At 38.8% G+C, this 14,415-nt stretch overlaps 1 protein-coding gene across 1 annotated transcript in view; it reads right to left on the bottom strand.

Annotated features, from left to right (window-relative positions):
* mad1l1 (mitotic arrest deficient 1 like 1) overlaps positions 1-14,415 on the bottom strand; it is a 94,153-nt gene that overhangs the window by 42,304 nt on the left and 37,434 nt on the right. The window contains exon 16 of the mRNA XM_028457587.1: positions 2,318-2,549. Within this exon, the coding sequence (XP_028313388.1) occupies positions 2,318-2,549 (232 nt within the window). The remainder of the gene's footprint in view (positions 1-2,317; positions 2,550-14,415) is intronic.

A 14,415-nucleotide genomic window follows, 5' to 3' on the forward strand; every position in this document is an offset into this window, starting at 1 on the left:
CTTTTTGCGACAGCTATGCATGTTTTATTATTGCAATTAAATGAACGTATTTATTTAATTGGATAATTGTGATCATCACCAGCCCACTCTATGGAAGGGTAAGAAACACTTTATTAAAGGCAGGGTATAAAAAGAGAGGGCAGTGTTACACCTTGGTGAGGGAGAAGGGAACAGGGAGTCAGGGTAGGAAAATGGGCAGCGCTACATCTAGGTGGGGGAAGGTAACAGGGTAGATTGTCAGGGTAGGACAACAGAAGGAGTGGAAAAGAGTCGACTAACTTTAAGGGGAGAGTGCAATGTGATGTTATTGTTGTGCATATTGTGTTGTGTAAGCAGTTCAGCCGGTCTGGTAACGTGTGGAGAAATTGAAGTGGGTGACACAGCACCCAGCTTAAATAAAATGGTGGTGGCTGTGAACGGAGGGAGAGAGTGAGTGATTTAAGATGATTGGTGAAGGCTACGTTTAAGCTCAATACGAGTTTATCCCACAGCCCAAGGTATGCCAGTGCATCCAGGAGCGATGTGCATGCAGAGCCACTTCTGTCAACCCAGACACAGCCTAATAACAAACTAACATATATGTCAAACCGACATCCAACTGTGTTTGTATTGTTTTACCAAATTCTAAATCATGAAAGCCGTTATGATACGTTCACACCAAACGCGTTTCGGACGTCAAAATCGCACCTTACACGCGTTGTTGGATGCTTGTGCTCATTGAATACAGACGCTTGTCACCAGTGTCGAAGACCCAAACTCCAGGCGATCTATTCCAGCACGCCTGTCCATCTGTCTCCTCCTCTGGTTAGTGTTTAATTTCTTTCTCCTTCTCATTATTCTGAATACGTCACAGTTGGGGAACGCTCCTGATTGGTCGACGCGCCGCGTTATGCTCCAAAAGTTCAACAATCCCAACTCCAGCATCGGCTGCATTGGAGGTGACGAACGCACGCCAAAAGCGTCCGCCGCACGAAAAACTTCAAAAGCGCGCCGCACAGGAGGCATGGAACACACAGCGAGACCTCCGACGCTCCCTAGAAGCGCGTCCACCATATATTGTGAATGCATACCTGCCGCTTTTGACGTGTTTGGTGTGAACTCACCATTAACTACAACAACGCAGCCTTTTTAAATTATTGCACAGAATAAAAAGCAGCTCTATGTGCCAGGGCTCTATATTGTGAGTATTTCATTTGCATTTTTCACCGACTGTAAGTGCACCCTCTCGGTTACCCCTTTTTGGCCAAAAGAACCGTGTGTGCCCAGGAGCATGGCTTGTTTATTCGGCCCGTGCAGCCGCATAGTTTCAACGGGTCGTTGGACACAGGAGGGTGTGTGTGTGTGTGCATGGCACAGAACCAGGAAATATCTCTGGGCTCCTCTTTAAACTAAAAGGATTCATTCTGTATTTCTTAATGCGTGTCTGATAGGCCCTGAAACTCTACATGTTTAGTTTCACAAATGTTCACGTGCATATATCACAGCAAAGGGAGCTTCCCTGTGATATATCGACGTCTGCACCAGACTCTCATGAGTATTGTGCAAGGAGGGGTTTGTTTGCTTTTGGACAAACAGATGCAGACACGAATAGAGAAAAGAGAAACAGACATGGAAAAACACGGACGTCTTCCTCTACCACCTACATGTGGGCTTAGACTAAACTTTGCTTATTAATAAACCTCATTGAAATTATATTACCCTTGTCATCTGTTCTTGAAGCTGCGTAATTAAAAGTATCAGGAAGAAGGTAAAGAAAACCTTACAAGCCCAGCTTGTTCTCCAGTCAATATTTAAATGTATTCATTTTAATTCAAGTTTATTTCGCAATCCTTGTTTTTATTTCTTTTTTTGTGGATGCGCAAAAATCATCAAATCAATGAAAAGCAACCAATATACTGGTGCAGCTTATCACGCTACGTCTTTCTGCGGCATTTACATATTTCCACTTGGTCCGTGTTAAATCTTCCCAGGTACTAAAATGTCTTTATACACCAACAAACCTGATGGCACAGTGCAGTTATCCAATCATGTGAAGGAAAATTGATGGTGGGACAAATAAATTGTAAAAGCATTGTTTACATAGACATACTGTATGACTGATTTTATTTTAATATTTTAAAATGATTGAGTTTCCTTCATTTTATTCTCACCTATGTTAATGTGTAATTTCAGCCCTACAGAAACAGAATCATTGTAATTAGCCAGCACCAGAGTTGGTTTAGTTTACTTGATTTAAAAAAAAAAAAAAAACTGTAAAATTTAATAGGTAACTTTAAAAGCAGATGTTTATAAGAATAGTTGATATAGTAAAACTTACGCTGAATCTCCTTGGACGGTGGCAAACTGATGCTGAGGTTGGAGCTATGAAGACTGGAGTCGTCATGCGAGTGTGCCACAGCACCTCCTCCCTGCAATGAGCACACTAGTTCCCTGAGATGTTTGATTTCTTCTTCAAGAGCTTCTACTTCCTGTTGGCGCTGTTGCTTGGCAACAGAGGTGGGGTTCATTTTGAAGTGGAGCACTCGAGTTTTGACGGGATCATAGTCTCCCTGAAACATGAGAGAAAGAGACATTTTAAACAGTTGTCTGGACATTTAAGCCTGTGCAGCCTTTAAAGCTGTTGAGGTTTACTCAAAGCTATGAAGTTTTAAATGTTTTATTGTTTATTTAAAATATAATTAACCCAATATTTTCCACGTTTGGAAAAATCAGGCAAGTAAAATTATTTATGGATACAACAAATACTCTTTCCTGAGCCCAGTTTCCATTATAACTAGAACTCCTACTTTCTCATTGATTTCAGATATACACAGGCTTTGTGAGATACAACCCTGGGATCAACTCTCTTTATTGCCATTTACCATTTCTCATATGCATTTCTAATTTTAAAAAAAAACATCTTGAACTGGCTCAGATAATTTTTCACGCTAATTCTGTTCAATTTCAAACAATCGTATATTATGTAAAAATAATGGCAATATGTTCAAATGTAATCATACACCATAAAAAAAACAGTAGACGAGAATCTATTACAACACAGTATTCTTTACATCCGACTCGTGCAAAAAGTGCAGAAATGAATGTTGACACTATACGTGTGGTTTGGTTTGTCGTTTTGAAGTGCTGAAAGTGTCAAAACCCAGATAATATCATAAACAAGCCAAATTACAGAACTCACTCACACATTATGTCCCTTATAGGAGAAAAAAGCCAAAATTGGCATATTTTGTGCAGCTGCTTGCTAATAAATGTGCCTGTGTGGCATTTTGCATTTGCAAATTTAACCCAAAAATGATTTCTCGTAAGACAGAGTTAAAAAAAATGAGATTTATATCATACATCTCTATTTTGAGGAAAAAATACTGACATGAATATTGGTGCATATCGCCAGCCCTACATAGCAGTGTCTAAAGGCACTCCAAGTGGAGGAATATAAGAAACTTGATTCTTAGGGGTTTACATCAGCAAGGATTAACATCCGATTCAGAGATTTGGGACATTAGTGAAGCTGGTTAACTTATGTGATGTATGGGAGAGAAAAAGCCTATCTGGAAAGCAAAGCACTTAATTCGCCAGTCTTATTAAGTTTTGCCCTAACTTCTGGTCATGACCTCCGAGTGACCGTATAAGGGAGATAGCAGGTACACGTGACTAAAATGAGTTCTCTCTGTAGGGACTATGAGCTTTCACAGAGACAGGAACTCAAATATTGGGAGGGAGGAAAACTGCTGCAGCTGTACTGTGAAAAACATCGAACAAATTAACCGGTGAGCCACCTGGTCTCCTAGATATGGAGGACATTTATCTAGACACACTAAAAGATGGAGGGCATGTTCCCACATTATTCTGCATATATTATTTATATAATCTAACTAAAAAGCAAGGGAGGTCTGTGTGTGCGTGTGGAGCAAATATCTCCCCGACGCGGTGCGAGTTCGACCTGAAACTTGGTCAACAGGTTCCAAATACCCCGAGTGTGTGTATCTGTTATTTTGGAGTAATTTGGTCATTTCAAAATGTTTATTTTAATTTTATTTCACTTCTGGACGGCCCCGAAATGAAACCTATTCAACTTTTGACCTCAGGGTGTGAGGGGGCGCTAGCGCACCATCTATATCTATTTCACTGCACAGCTTCTCACACAAGCAAGAGTCACGTGTGCGGCCAGAGCCAATCGCTGCTCACGCAGCCAAGGATTTGAAACCGTCAGCCACTGGTCAGTCTTTTGCAGACACGTTTCCCATTGTTTAAACCATATAACTGTTGCTCAATAACGAGCTGTTTCACTAGAGTCGGTATTGAACTCAAACTGTTCAATACTCCATCTGGAAAACTGCAGATTCTCTGTGGTGCCGTGCATGGAAGTTAAGCTCTGATCACTCGGTTTGAAGGTACAAAATTATTTTTGTTTTTTTTAAAAAGACAGCAGAATTATTACTTTAATTGCTCTAATTTACTGACTCACTTATGTAGTTTGGAGCTTTACGTTTTGTTTTGCGCAGTTTTGTTACTTTTCTGATTGGCGCTACAATCACTATGGAGTTTGGTTATCAGCGTCTCAAACATTTCACGGAACACACAGACAGTATTTATTTGTTTAAATATACTAAATGAGTAAAATAAAACACAAAAAAATGCACAAAAAGACAACTGAAAGAATAAAAAATACACATACATTACAGAAAAATACAACAAAAATATGAAAATGACTCGAAATACACAAAACTAAATATTTATACAAAAAATACACAAAATGACAACACGATCACACTAAAATGGCAACAAATAACTATAATTTTACAAAAAATGCACAAAAACACAACAGCAAGATACACAAATACACATAATGACTCCAAAAAACATACATTACAGAAAAATACACCAAACAAAAAAATATAAAAGTGAGTAAAAAAAACAACAACAAACACATTTATCATGTTCATGTCCCATCGAACTAAACCAGGAAATTCGCACAGGCCGTTTTATTTTGCACCCGAAAATAAACCCCTTTTCTTTTTTTGATGTTGTATCAAAACGTTAGTTTGACCGTACGCTATTTAGACCGGTCAGACCTCACCCAGAAGTGATTGACGGCAATGGCTGCTGTGTTGAAAGCTACACATTTTTCTGCAGCGCGTGTGAGAGAGAAAAAAACATATATGACAGAAAAATACACCGACAACAAAAATATGAAAATGACTCAAAATACACTAAACTAAATACTTATCCAAAAAATACACTAAATTGACAACAGTAATGCACAAAACTAAATATTTATACAAAAAATACACAAAATAACAGAAATGAACAAAATTACACATGACATTACAGAAAGATACACCAAACAAAAAAAATATAAAAGTGAGTAAAAAAAAACAACAAACACATTTATCATGTTCATGTCCCATAGAATTAAACCAGGGAAATCGCACGCGCTGTTTTATTTTTCACCCGCAAATAAACCCCTTTATACCACTACAGAGTATGTACACCTTTGTACATCCAACCTTCAAACACATTTGGCCATAATTAACTCTACTTAAGCTCCCACATGAATGCATAGTTCCGACAGGCACTGTACTAGTATATATAATACACGGGAATGTGCCACTAACATTTAGCTTTCAATTTGATATTTTTTTGTTATTTTAGCCTGACTCTAAATCAATACTTTCACCCCTCTACCACCCAAAAAGAATGCAGTAAAAGTTTGTTATAAGTTACGACACTAATGTAGAAGTTTTTTTCTCACAAGATGTATAGAAATTAAAACTGTGGTAGTTAAAGCATATAAACAGAAAAAACACCTCCTGAAAATCATAATATCATGACCTGATTAAAATCTTTGTATATTCATCTATAGTTTTCTTGGTTTTTCATCATGTCGCTTTTTTAAATTTTGTCTTCACTAACTCGTTGCCAAAAGTGTTGAAATAAACCTTTAAATATATGTTCAGGTTTGTTGTCAAAAATGTATTTCATTGATGAAAACTATCTGAGGCAAATTACAAATGTCAGTTCTAGCCTGGATAGATATGCATTAATAATTTGTCACTCCAACGGCCAATCTAGAGGCTCCAATCAACCTAACAATGACCATGGTTACAAGATGTTTTTTAATTCGGAATTAGTTATTCCGGAATTAAAAAGTTCTGCTTCGTGTTTACACTGAAATAAAAATTCCTGATTTGAGGTTTACATGGAGAACAGGTTTATTTGGCTTTATTCAATACCGCTTTAGGTCTGGGGGTAGGGCAGGGAGAGAACATGACGTATCACGTCTATCGAGAAAAACACACAACAAACCTCTTATTGTCGGCTGTAACACAGAACACCACACATAAGAACTGTTTTCACTTTTATTTTGATTGTAGTTTTGAAGCAGCAGCTGGACAATAGCACACGGTTTCAGAGAAACAGGAGCTAATCACCGGTAAATAAAAGCCAGTAAAACACCAGAAAACAATCACCAGGAATAAATTGTAGCTCCCTGGTAAAGATAGCAGCTCTAACAACTGGTACAATGCTAAACTTGGTGATACTACAGCCTGTGAATGCAGCCTGTGAATGGGCTGCATTTACTCCGTCTCTGGGTCCTAGTGCCAGCCATCCGGTGAAGCCTGTTCCGTTCTGTCCGTGTGTTTATTAAGTCTATGTGTGTCCATGTGAAAGTCTGCATGTTTATGCCTCCGTCCATCCACTCTTTTCATTATATCCATGTATTCTAAGTTTCTTATTAAATAGTCTCGGCTGGAGTCCAGTCGGTCATCCTGGATTATGTCCTGATCGTGGTAAATCGTGCATGCAGAATGACCAAAATTAACTTAAAGCGAAATTAAGTATTTACAAGAAAGAGGAATTATCTAACTCGGAATTAAAATCCGAATAACCTAGCCACCTAATTCGGATTTGAACGAATGCTTGAACCCAAGACCTTCTTGCTATAAGGAGGATGTAATAAACAATATGTGATTGTGCTCCCTTTAGTCATGTAACTGATTAGGATAAGATTTACACTATTTTCTTTTATTTCTATACGGTTTGAAGTCCATTTTAAATGTGAAAGAATCTAGCCCAACTTAAACTAGAATTCAATAGCTTTAGTATTATATTAAACTAGGAAGAAATAAAACCCACACTACAATCTGAGCTCACGATTACTGGCTAAATTAGATTCTTTGAGCTCCAAGCAATGTTTTTCAAATAAACCAAAGCAGGAGGGGTGGGCACAGACAGAGGAAACAGGAAATGAGGAAGAGAGACCGTGAAGGGGACACAAAAGAGATGATGGGCCTGCTTCAAGCACAGGTGGAAAGAGATGAAAAGTGTAACAAGATGCCACATTGTACAACAAAAAAAGGCAGAGAATAGGGCTATTGTACAATCTGTGTCCAACAGGGTGGCACACAAACATAAAAATAAACACAGTTCAGAGTTATTTTTGTTCTCAAACGTGTGTGTGTGTTAGGATAAGCAGAGGGAGATAATAGCGCAAAGAGCCAGATAGCTTGAGACAGATATGTAGATTAGAGTTGGAAAAACAAAACACTGAATAGTCCTTAAAAACGCATCCAAAAACCATGCACTGACAAGACTGGTTCAAATGAATTCTGCTTAAATTAGGTCAAGCTTTTAAAAAATTACAGTGATTAGCCAATTAAGCTCACTAATATCATGGTTGGGGATGGTGGGGTCAAGATGTCGTTATAGTTGAACCCTGCTGCCATGTCAAATATGTGAGACAGGAAATGGCAAATTAATGGTCTTCATAAAAAGTATTTAGATTAATAAAGTTATATCTGAGAGAAAAGTAGAAGAAAGAGAAAGGCATTACCCTCCACTGTAGAGACATGGTGAATTTAGAATAAAAACAAAAAGAGAAGCACGAAGAATTTCAAAGCTGCTGGAGTTTTAAAGCATAGAGAAAAATTGTTAAATATTGTTGGGATTCACATGGCCCACTTTATAGGTGTGCATGCTTGTGTGAGTATGTACGACGGAGATAAGCGTACACATTTGCACATATACAGCCTTTGTGCCACTGTCTTTACAGCGCAGCAAGTGCCATTCAGAGTGCCTGCGGCAACAAATATCTTATTCATAGAACAATAATAACACCACATCTAATACCAGGCCCTGAGCCTGCTTCATAAAAAAAGCAAGAATCAGGGCAAGAAAGCGAGCAACAACGGGATCAAATGAATGGAAAAAAAAATGGTGAAAACACAGTATGAGAAATGAATGGTGCAAGGTTAACGGATAGGGGGTGATCAAAATACAGAGTATTTTTGAGGATACAAAATAGATTTCTTTGAACAAAGCACCTACTCAAAATCGCACACAAGGGGACCATGCGTCACGAACCAGGTGACAACATATTCAGTGTTTAGAGGGCAGGGACTGCCTTTGCGCGCATGAAGTGAGCACATAATGTAGACTCAGAGTCACAGTATATCTATAAAGAAACAAAAAAAAAGAAGGTAGCTGCAGTCAGTTGCTCTCACTAGGAAATCGGATGCATTTTAGAGGTTCGGATCAGTTCATTATTTGGAAATTTACGTTGACACCCTAAAAGAGTCCAAGGAAGATATTTCATTAAAGAAGCAGATAAAAAAATGCCCACTTTAAAAAAATGTCCCCCGAAAATTCTATTGATTTTGACAGCTACTTTAATAATATGTGTTGGACAATAGAGCAGTTGTGTTAAAAGCTTTCTTTGTATTGAGTACTTCTCAACCATTTTTGTTATAAAAGTAACCACTTTTATTTGATGCTTACATGTGTCAAAAGGGTTGAACCCTGCTGCCATGTCAAATATGTGAGACAGGAAATAGGAAATTGATGGTCTTCATAAAGGGTATTTAGATGAATAAAGTTATTCATTTTTAAAGTTATTCATTAAAGAAGCAGATAAAAAAATTGTATTGAGTACTTCTCAACCATTTTTGTTATAAAAGTAACCACTTTTATTTGATGCTTACATGTGTCAAAAGGGTCTCAAACTTTCTGATCCATTTGACATGTGGCAATGCATTCTATGTGTTCTGAAACAGGATTTTTTGATGACGTGAGCAAACACCGCAGCCATCACGCGCTTGTCTTGATACGGGCCAACGTATCTGCGGTGTGGACGTATTTCAGTATAAATCAGAGCACAAAAACATCTAAAACAACATAAAGTACACTCTCAAGTGCAATTTATGTCTCTGGGTTTACTCGGACAACTACACCGCACTACTTCCGGCAGCAGAGCTGACAGCAGCAAAAGAAAAGAGCTGAGCTCACAGTGGAATATATTTACTAAACATGAACTTTTTCTTCTGAGAAAGAATACGATACTTCAACAACAAACTATCATTTACCATCTGACTCTGGCTCTAAGGTAATCATCTACTGCTTTTTTATTTGCTGGCTCAACTGGAAAGCTAAGTAGCAAGCTAGCTAGCTACAAGTAGCAAGCTAACGAGCAGAAGAATGGCTCTTTCCACAACAGAATACAGCAGTCTTTTCCAAAAGATTACTGAACTGGAGACTATAGTGCGAGGAATACACGTAAACATTGAAGTTAATGGACACTGTGGATATGATAATGGTACGACTGTGCCGCTGTTTCAAAGCAGTGGAGTGGATAAAGCTAACTTCCTACCAGCCCGTGCTAACAAAGCTATCAGACCTAAGGATGATTCTGTTCCTGTTGATAAGCCAACAGGTGCGAGTCCTCCCTGGAATTCCCTGGGAGCTAACCTTAAGAAAAAGTCATATCCACTTCAAAGGCTAACGGGCCAAGCAAAGCGCCCTGATATCAATAATGAGATGGACTGGCCTGCACTGCCTTCGCAGACTGCAGCCTCAACATCAACTCCCTTGTCTGCCCAGGCACAAAAGTGGACATCTGCTAAAGGCAGGAGTATCACCAAATCACAAACCCAGTTTCATGTAGAACTGGGTAATCGATTTGCCCCACTGCTGGATGACCTAAGATCTGCTCTAATGAGGTCAACACACAACCTTCTGGAACTGCGAAGACTGAAAGTGCTTCAGGAAAACAAAAGCGACATGGTAGGCCAAAGCAAAAACCTCACACACTGATAGTAGGAGACCGTTTCTGTTAAAGATGCTCAGAAGATGTTTAGCAGCAACGTGAAAGTGATCTGCTTACCTAATGACACAGTATCAGACCTGGCTGAAAAAATCTTGCATATTTTTGCAGATTACCCACATTTGAAAAATGTTGTGATTCATTTTGGATTAAATGATTTAACCATGGAGGAGTCTGAGGTGTTAAAGCAGGATTTCACCCATCTGCTAAAAACTGTGAGCTGTTTGCAGCCTAAATGTTCATCAGTGGCCCGATACCTCCAGTCCGCAAAGGAGCTCTGGAATTCTCAAGGATTTACTCTCTGAATACATTTTTATCTTCGGCTTGTGCTGCCCTTTCACTAAATTTTATAGAAAATGTTCTTATTTTTTGGGAACGTTATCACCTTTTTACAGCAGATGGACTTTGTCTAAACAAGGCTGGAGTGAAACTTTTCACATCCAACTTATTTTACTTCACCAGTCACGCTGCTATCAGTCCTGATAAAGAGAGAGGACAAAATAGCGCTGAGTTGAGTGTGATACAGCTGTGTTACCACATGCTTTAGAGCAGGAGTAAACTGGTACGTAGCATGTAGCAGCACATTAAGCTGCTTGTCATGTTAATAGTTGTAAACAGAACGAATGACTAGTAAATAAAGCTGAGTTAGTAAAGAAACTCACCTTGGATGATTCTACATGCGTGCATTTCACATCTCATATGTACAGCTGTGGCTGCTCCAATGTACAACAAAAGCTCACAATGGCCATGTTTACATGGGTGCTTTAATTCCTCTTAAAGTCAGAACAAAACTTAAATCTTCTTAAAACTGACCATGTAAACACTTAATTCCGAATGCTAATTTAATTCAGAATTGAACTTAAAATTCGAATTAGGTGGCAGGTTCATTCCGATTTTTAATTCTGAATAAAATAATTTAATTTATCTTGTAATTGTTTAAGTTAATTCCGGTCGTTCTGCGCATGCTTGTCCAGTCGAGATGGCGCGCCACGACAACATAAACCAAGATGGTCGCCTGCACTAGAGCCGAGACTATTTCTGTATTAAGAGCCTTAAAAGACATGGATATAATGAAAAGAGTGGATGGACAGAAACAAACATGCGGACATTGACACGGACACATGGCGTTATTACACAAACACGGACGTCGGCAAACGGTACAGGCTTTGTCGTACGGGTGAACCCGAGACGGAGTAATTACGTCCCCCTCTGCATGCACAGGCTGTAATATCACCAAGTTTATCATTTTACCTGTTGTTAGAGCTACTATCTTTACCAGGGAGCAACTATTTTTTCCTGGTTCTTGTTTTCCGGAGTTTTACTGGGCTTCATTTACCGCCGATTAGTTTCCATCTCCTTCTCCTGCTCAGCGGACCAAAGTGAGACAGTACGTTATCGTTCAGCTGCTGCTTCAAAACTCCAATCAAAAAAAGTGATTACGTGGTCTTTTATGTTGTAGCTGAAAATAATAGGTTTGTTGTGTGTTTTTTCCGAGAGACCTGATATGATACGTAACAGAACCCTTCCCACCCCCAAACCTAAAGCAGAATTGAATAAAGCCGAATAAACCTGTTTTCTATGTAAACTTCAAATTAGTATAACTATTTCCATGTAAACACAAAGCAGAACACTTCAAACACGAATAATTTAATTTGGAATAACTAATTTCGAATTAAAAAACATCATGTAACTGTGGCCAATAACAGCTTTAGACAGGTCTAGAATAGCTCCAACACACATCCCTGTATCTGAGTAGAGTAAAATGGCACCCATAGGGTCTGCTTTTTTTTACTCCTAGCTGCTCTACAAAGGACTTTTAAAGAAAATATTCTGACTAAAAATCTAATATAATATATGATCTATCGGTAGAGCTTGCAATTAAAATGCACTACAGGTACCCTTTAAACATTGGATGGTATTTCTATTAGTCTATTTGTAACCATCAGATGTACTGCAGGTTTACTGCTGTGCCATTATCACAAATCCTTCCTGACCTTAATCAGCTGCAGCATTGCTGCGTGAAACAATCCAAACTCTCTCACTGTTGTGAAACAGATTATGGTGTAGTAAGAGAACCATGGAGCAAACTTAAATTGCAGAATTCATTTTTTTGGGTGTAGGATCTATATGATGTATGATACAAAACAGGACTGCTGATGGCACCTGAAAACAGCAACGGCCTTTGAGTGCTCAATAAAACTTCATAGCATTAAAATCAATGACAGGCACTGTCTTGAGAACTCAGCATTGAAAGGTTTATGGATAAGCAAGAGGAAATGACAGTTGAGTATGAAAGGAAAGGTTCACAGTACAGTAGCTTCCTTTGTGGAAGACCAACTACTAGCTCTTTCAGCCCTAGCAGTAAACCTTTCTCACATGCAGGGGATATCAGTGCAGAGTATCCTCCAAGACAGACTGTGATGCAATACACAATGACATGCTTTCCTCACGAGAGACGTTTACCACCTGTACGCAATAAACATGATGGCATTACTGCTCATGTTCAAATGGGTAATTAAGCATCAGTGTAACACCAAGTCAGAACTGATTAGTTCTCTCCTCGCTGGTGTAATGTTTTCATTAATGAGTCAGGGATAAATTAATATAATAATAATAATAATACTTTGAGGTCACAGCAGCTGTTAACACAGTGAGATACAGTATACTATTCATACTAAGGAATGAAGCACAAAGATTCCCAAAATTTTCTCCAAAAAACAAATGACCAAATGGGCTCTCACATCCCCTATAACCAATTCACCAACCTCTCCAACCCAACCCAACCTAATTCATTATTGGTTAAGCAATGAGAGTTCAGCTAAGCAAATACATTAAGTAGGGTCGTCAAATGTTTCTACAGCAGAAAAGTGTCTGTAATTAAAACAAAAAAAATTACCGTCCTTTATTATAGACATTGATAATCAGCCGGTTTATGATCAAAATAAACAACAGCATAAAGTTGCCAAATAACCACGTTACGTTGTTCAGTAGCGATCGTGTCCGGACACGGACTGACTAAACATGATCACTGCTGAGACGATGGTGCACGGGAGCAGAGGGGGTGCGATATCAGTCTGCATTATGTAAAAAGTGACCATAAAAAGCTGTAAATAGACTGATATGCAGACACGGGGCAGTGAGGATGTGATTTTATGTGGAGATGGAAACTCATCCGTTGAAATTGATCAGTTGACATGGAAACCTCAGTCAACCGGAGTACAGCAGCCCGCCTACCAGCCCGTTCTGATTGGCCAAGTCATTTTAAGGGCCGCCTTATCAGCCAACGGGGTGGGGCCTCTGTCACGGTGCAGCCTTTCTGTGATTTTTTCTTGTAAAATTGCAAAATTATTAGAATACAGCGGTGCGCTCAATAGCCCGGAAAATACGGTAAACCTCAGGTTTTGGCTGACGTGTAACTAGAGGTGAAATTAAAACATGGCTTGATTATGGGTAGGGCTCCTGGAACAGTTAAGACACACCCTTTCAATACTATAAAATCTCCAAAGAAAAATCTATGCTATGCCAACTACCTAGTACCTAATCTAGGGCTGGGATAACCGATTATTTTTTAAACAATTAATCTAGCGATTATTTTTTTCGATGCATCGATTCGATTTAATTATCACTTATCTCCCCCTTAATTGACTGAAAGTAATTTATACATGTTGATTTACATATCTAAAATTTAAAAAAAACATAATTTAAGATTGTAAAATATGTTTATTGCTCTTCAACTCAAAATTCCAAAGTAAAGTTCAAGTAAGAATATAAAAGTACAAAATAATGCATTCAGAGTCAGAGGTAGCATTAAAAATAAATAAAAAGGCAGTGGGAGCCGGCAGCCTGTCATGGTGTCCTTCCTGAACCCACAGAATTTAAGATTTACGTTGAAAACACATAGGCCTAGATTACTGAAAAAAGTGCCTCTTTTAATTCTTCATTCACATGAAAATAACAACAACTTGAAGTAATACACTCTGCCACTCACATTTTTCTTAAACTCATAGTTCCAAATGCTAATACCAAAATGTTCCTTTTACCTTAGGAGGTGTGTGTGTGTGTCTGTGTGTGTGTGTATGCGCGTGTGTGTATGCGTGTGTGCACGCGCGTGTGTGCTGTTGCTGCCGCCGATGTCACGGCGGGTGTTTCCTCCTTGTCATGTCGACGTGCTGCTGTCCGGTCACACCCGAGATAAAAAAAACTAGTGTCACGGGAAACAGCTATCTTCGATGAACGAGTTTGTGCCTTCACTGCCTTGCACTTTTGAAACTTGGCGGTGCCACTCGAGTTAGTTATTCTCTTGCGCCCCCATCTTT

The sequence above is a fragment of the Gouania willdenowi genome, chromosome 1 (genome assembly GCF_900634775.1).
Source record: "Gouania willdenowi chromosome 1, fGouWil2.1, whole genome shotgun sequence".
Taxonomy (NCBI): domain Eukaryota; kingdom Metazoa; phylum Chordata; class Actinopteri; order Blenniiformes; family Gobiesocidae; genus Gouania; species Gouania willdenowi.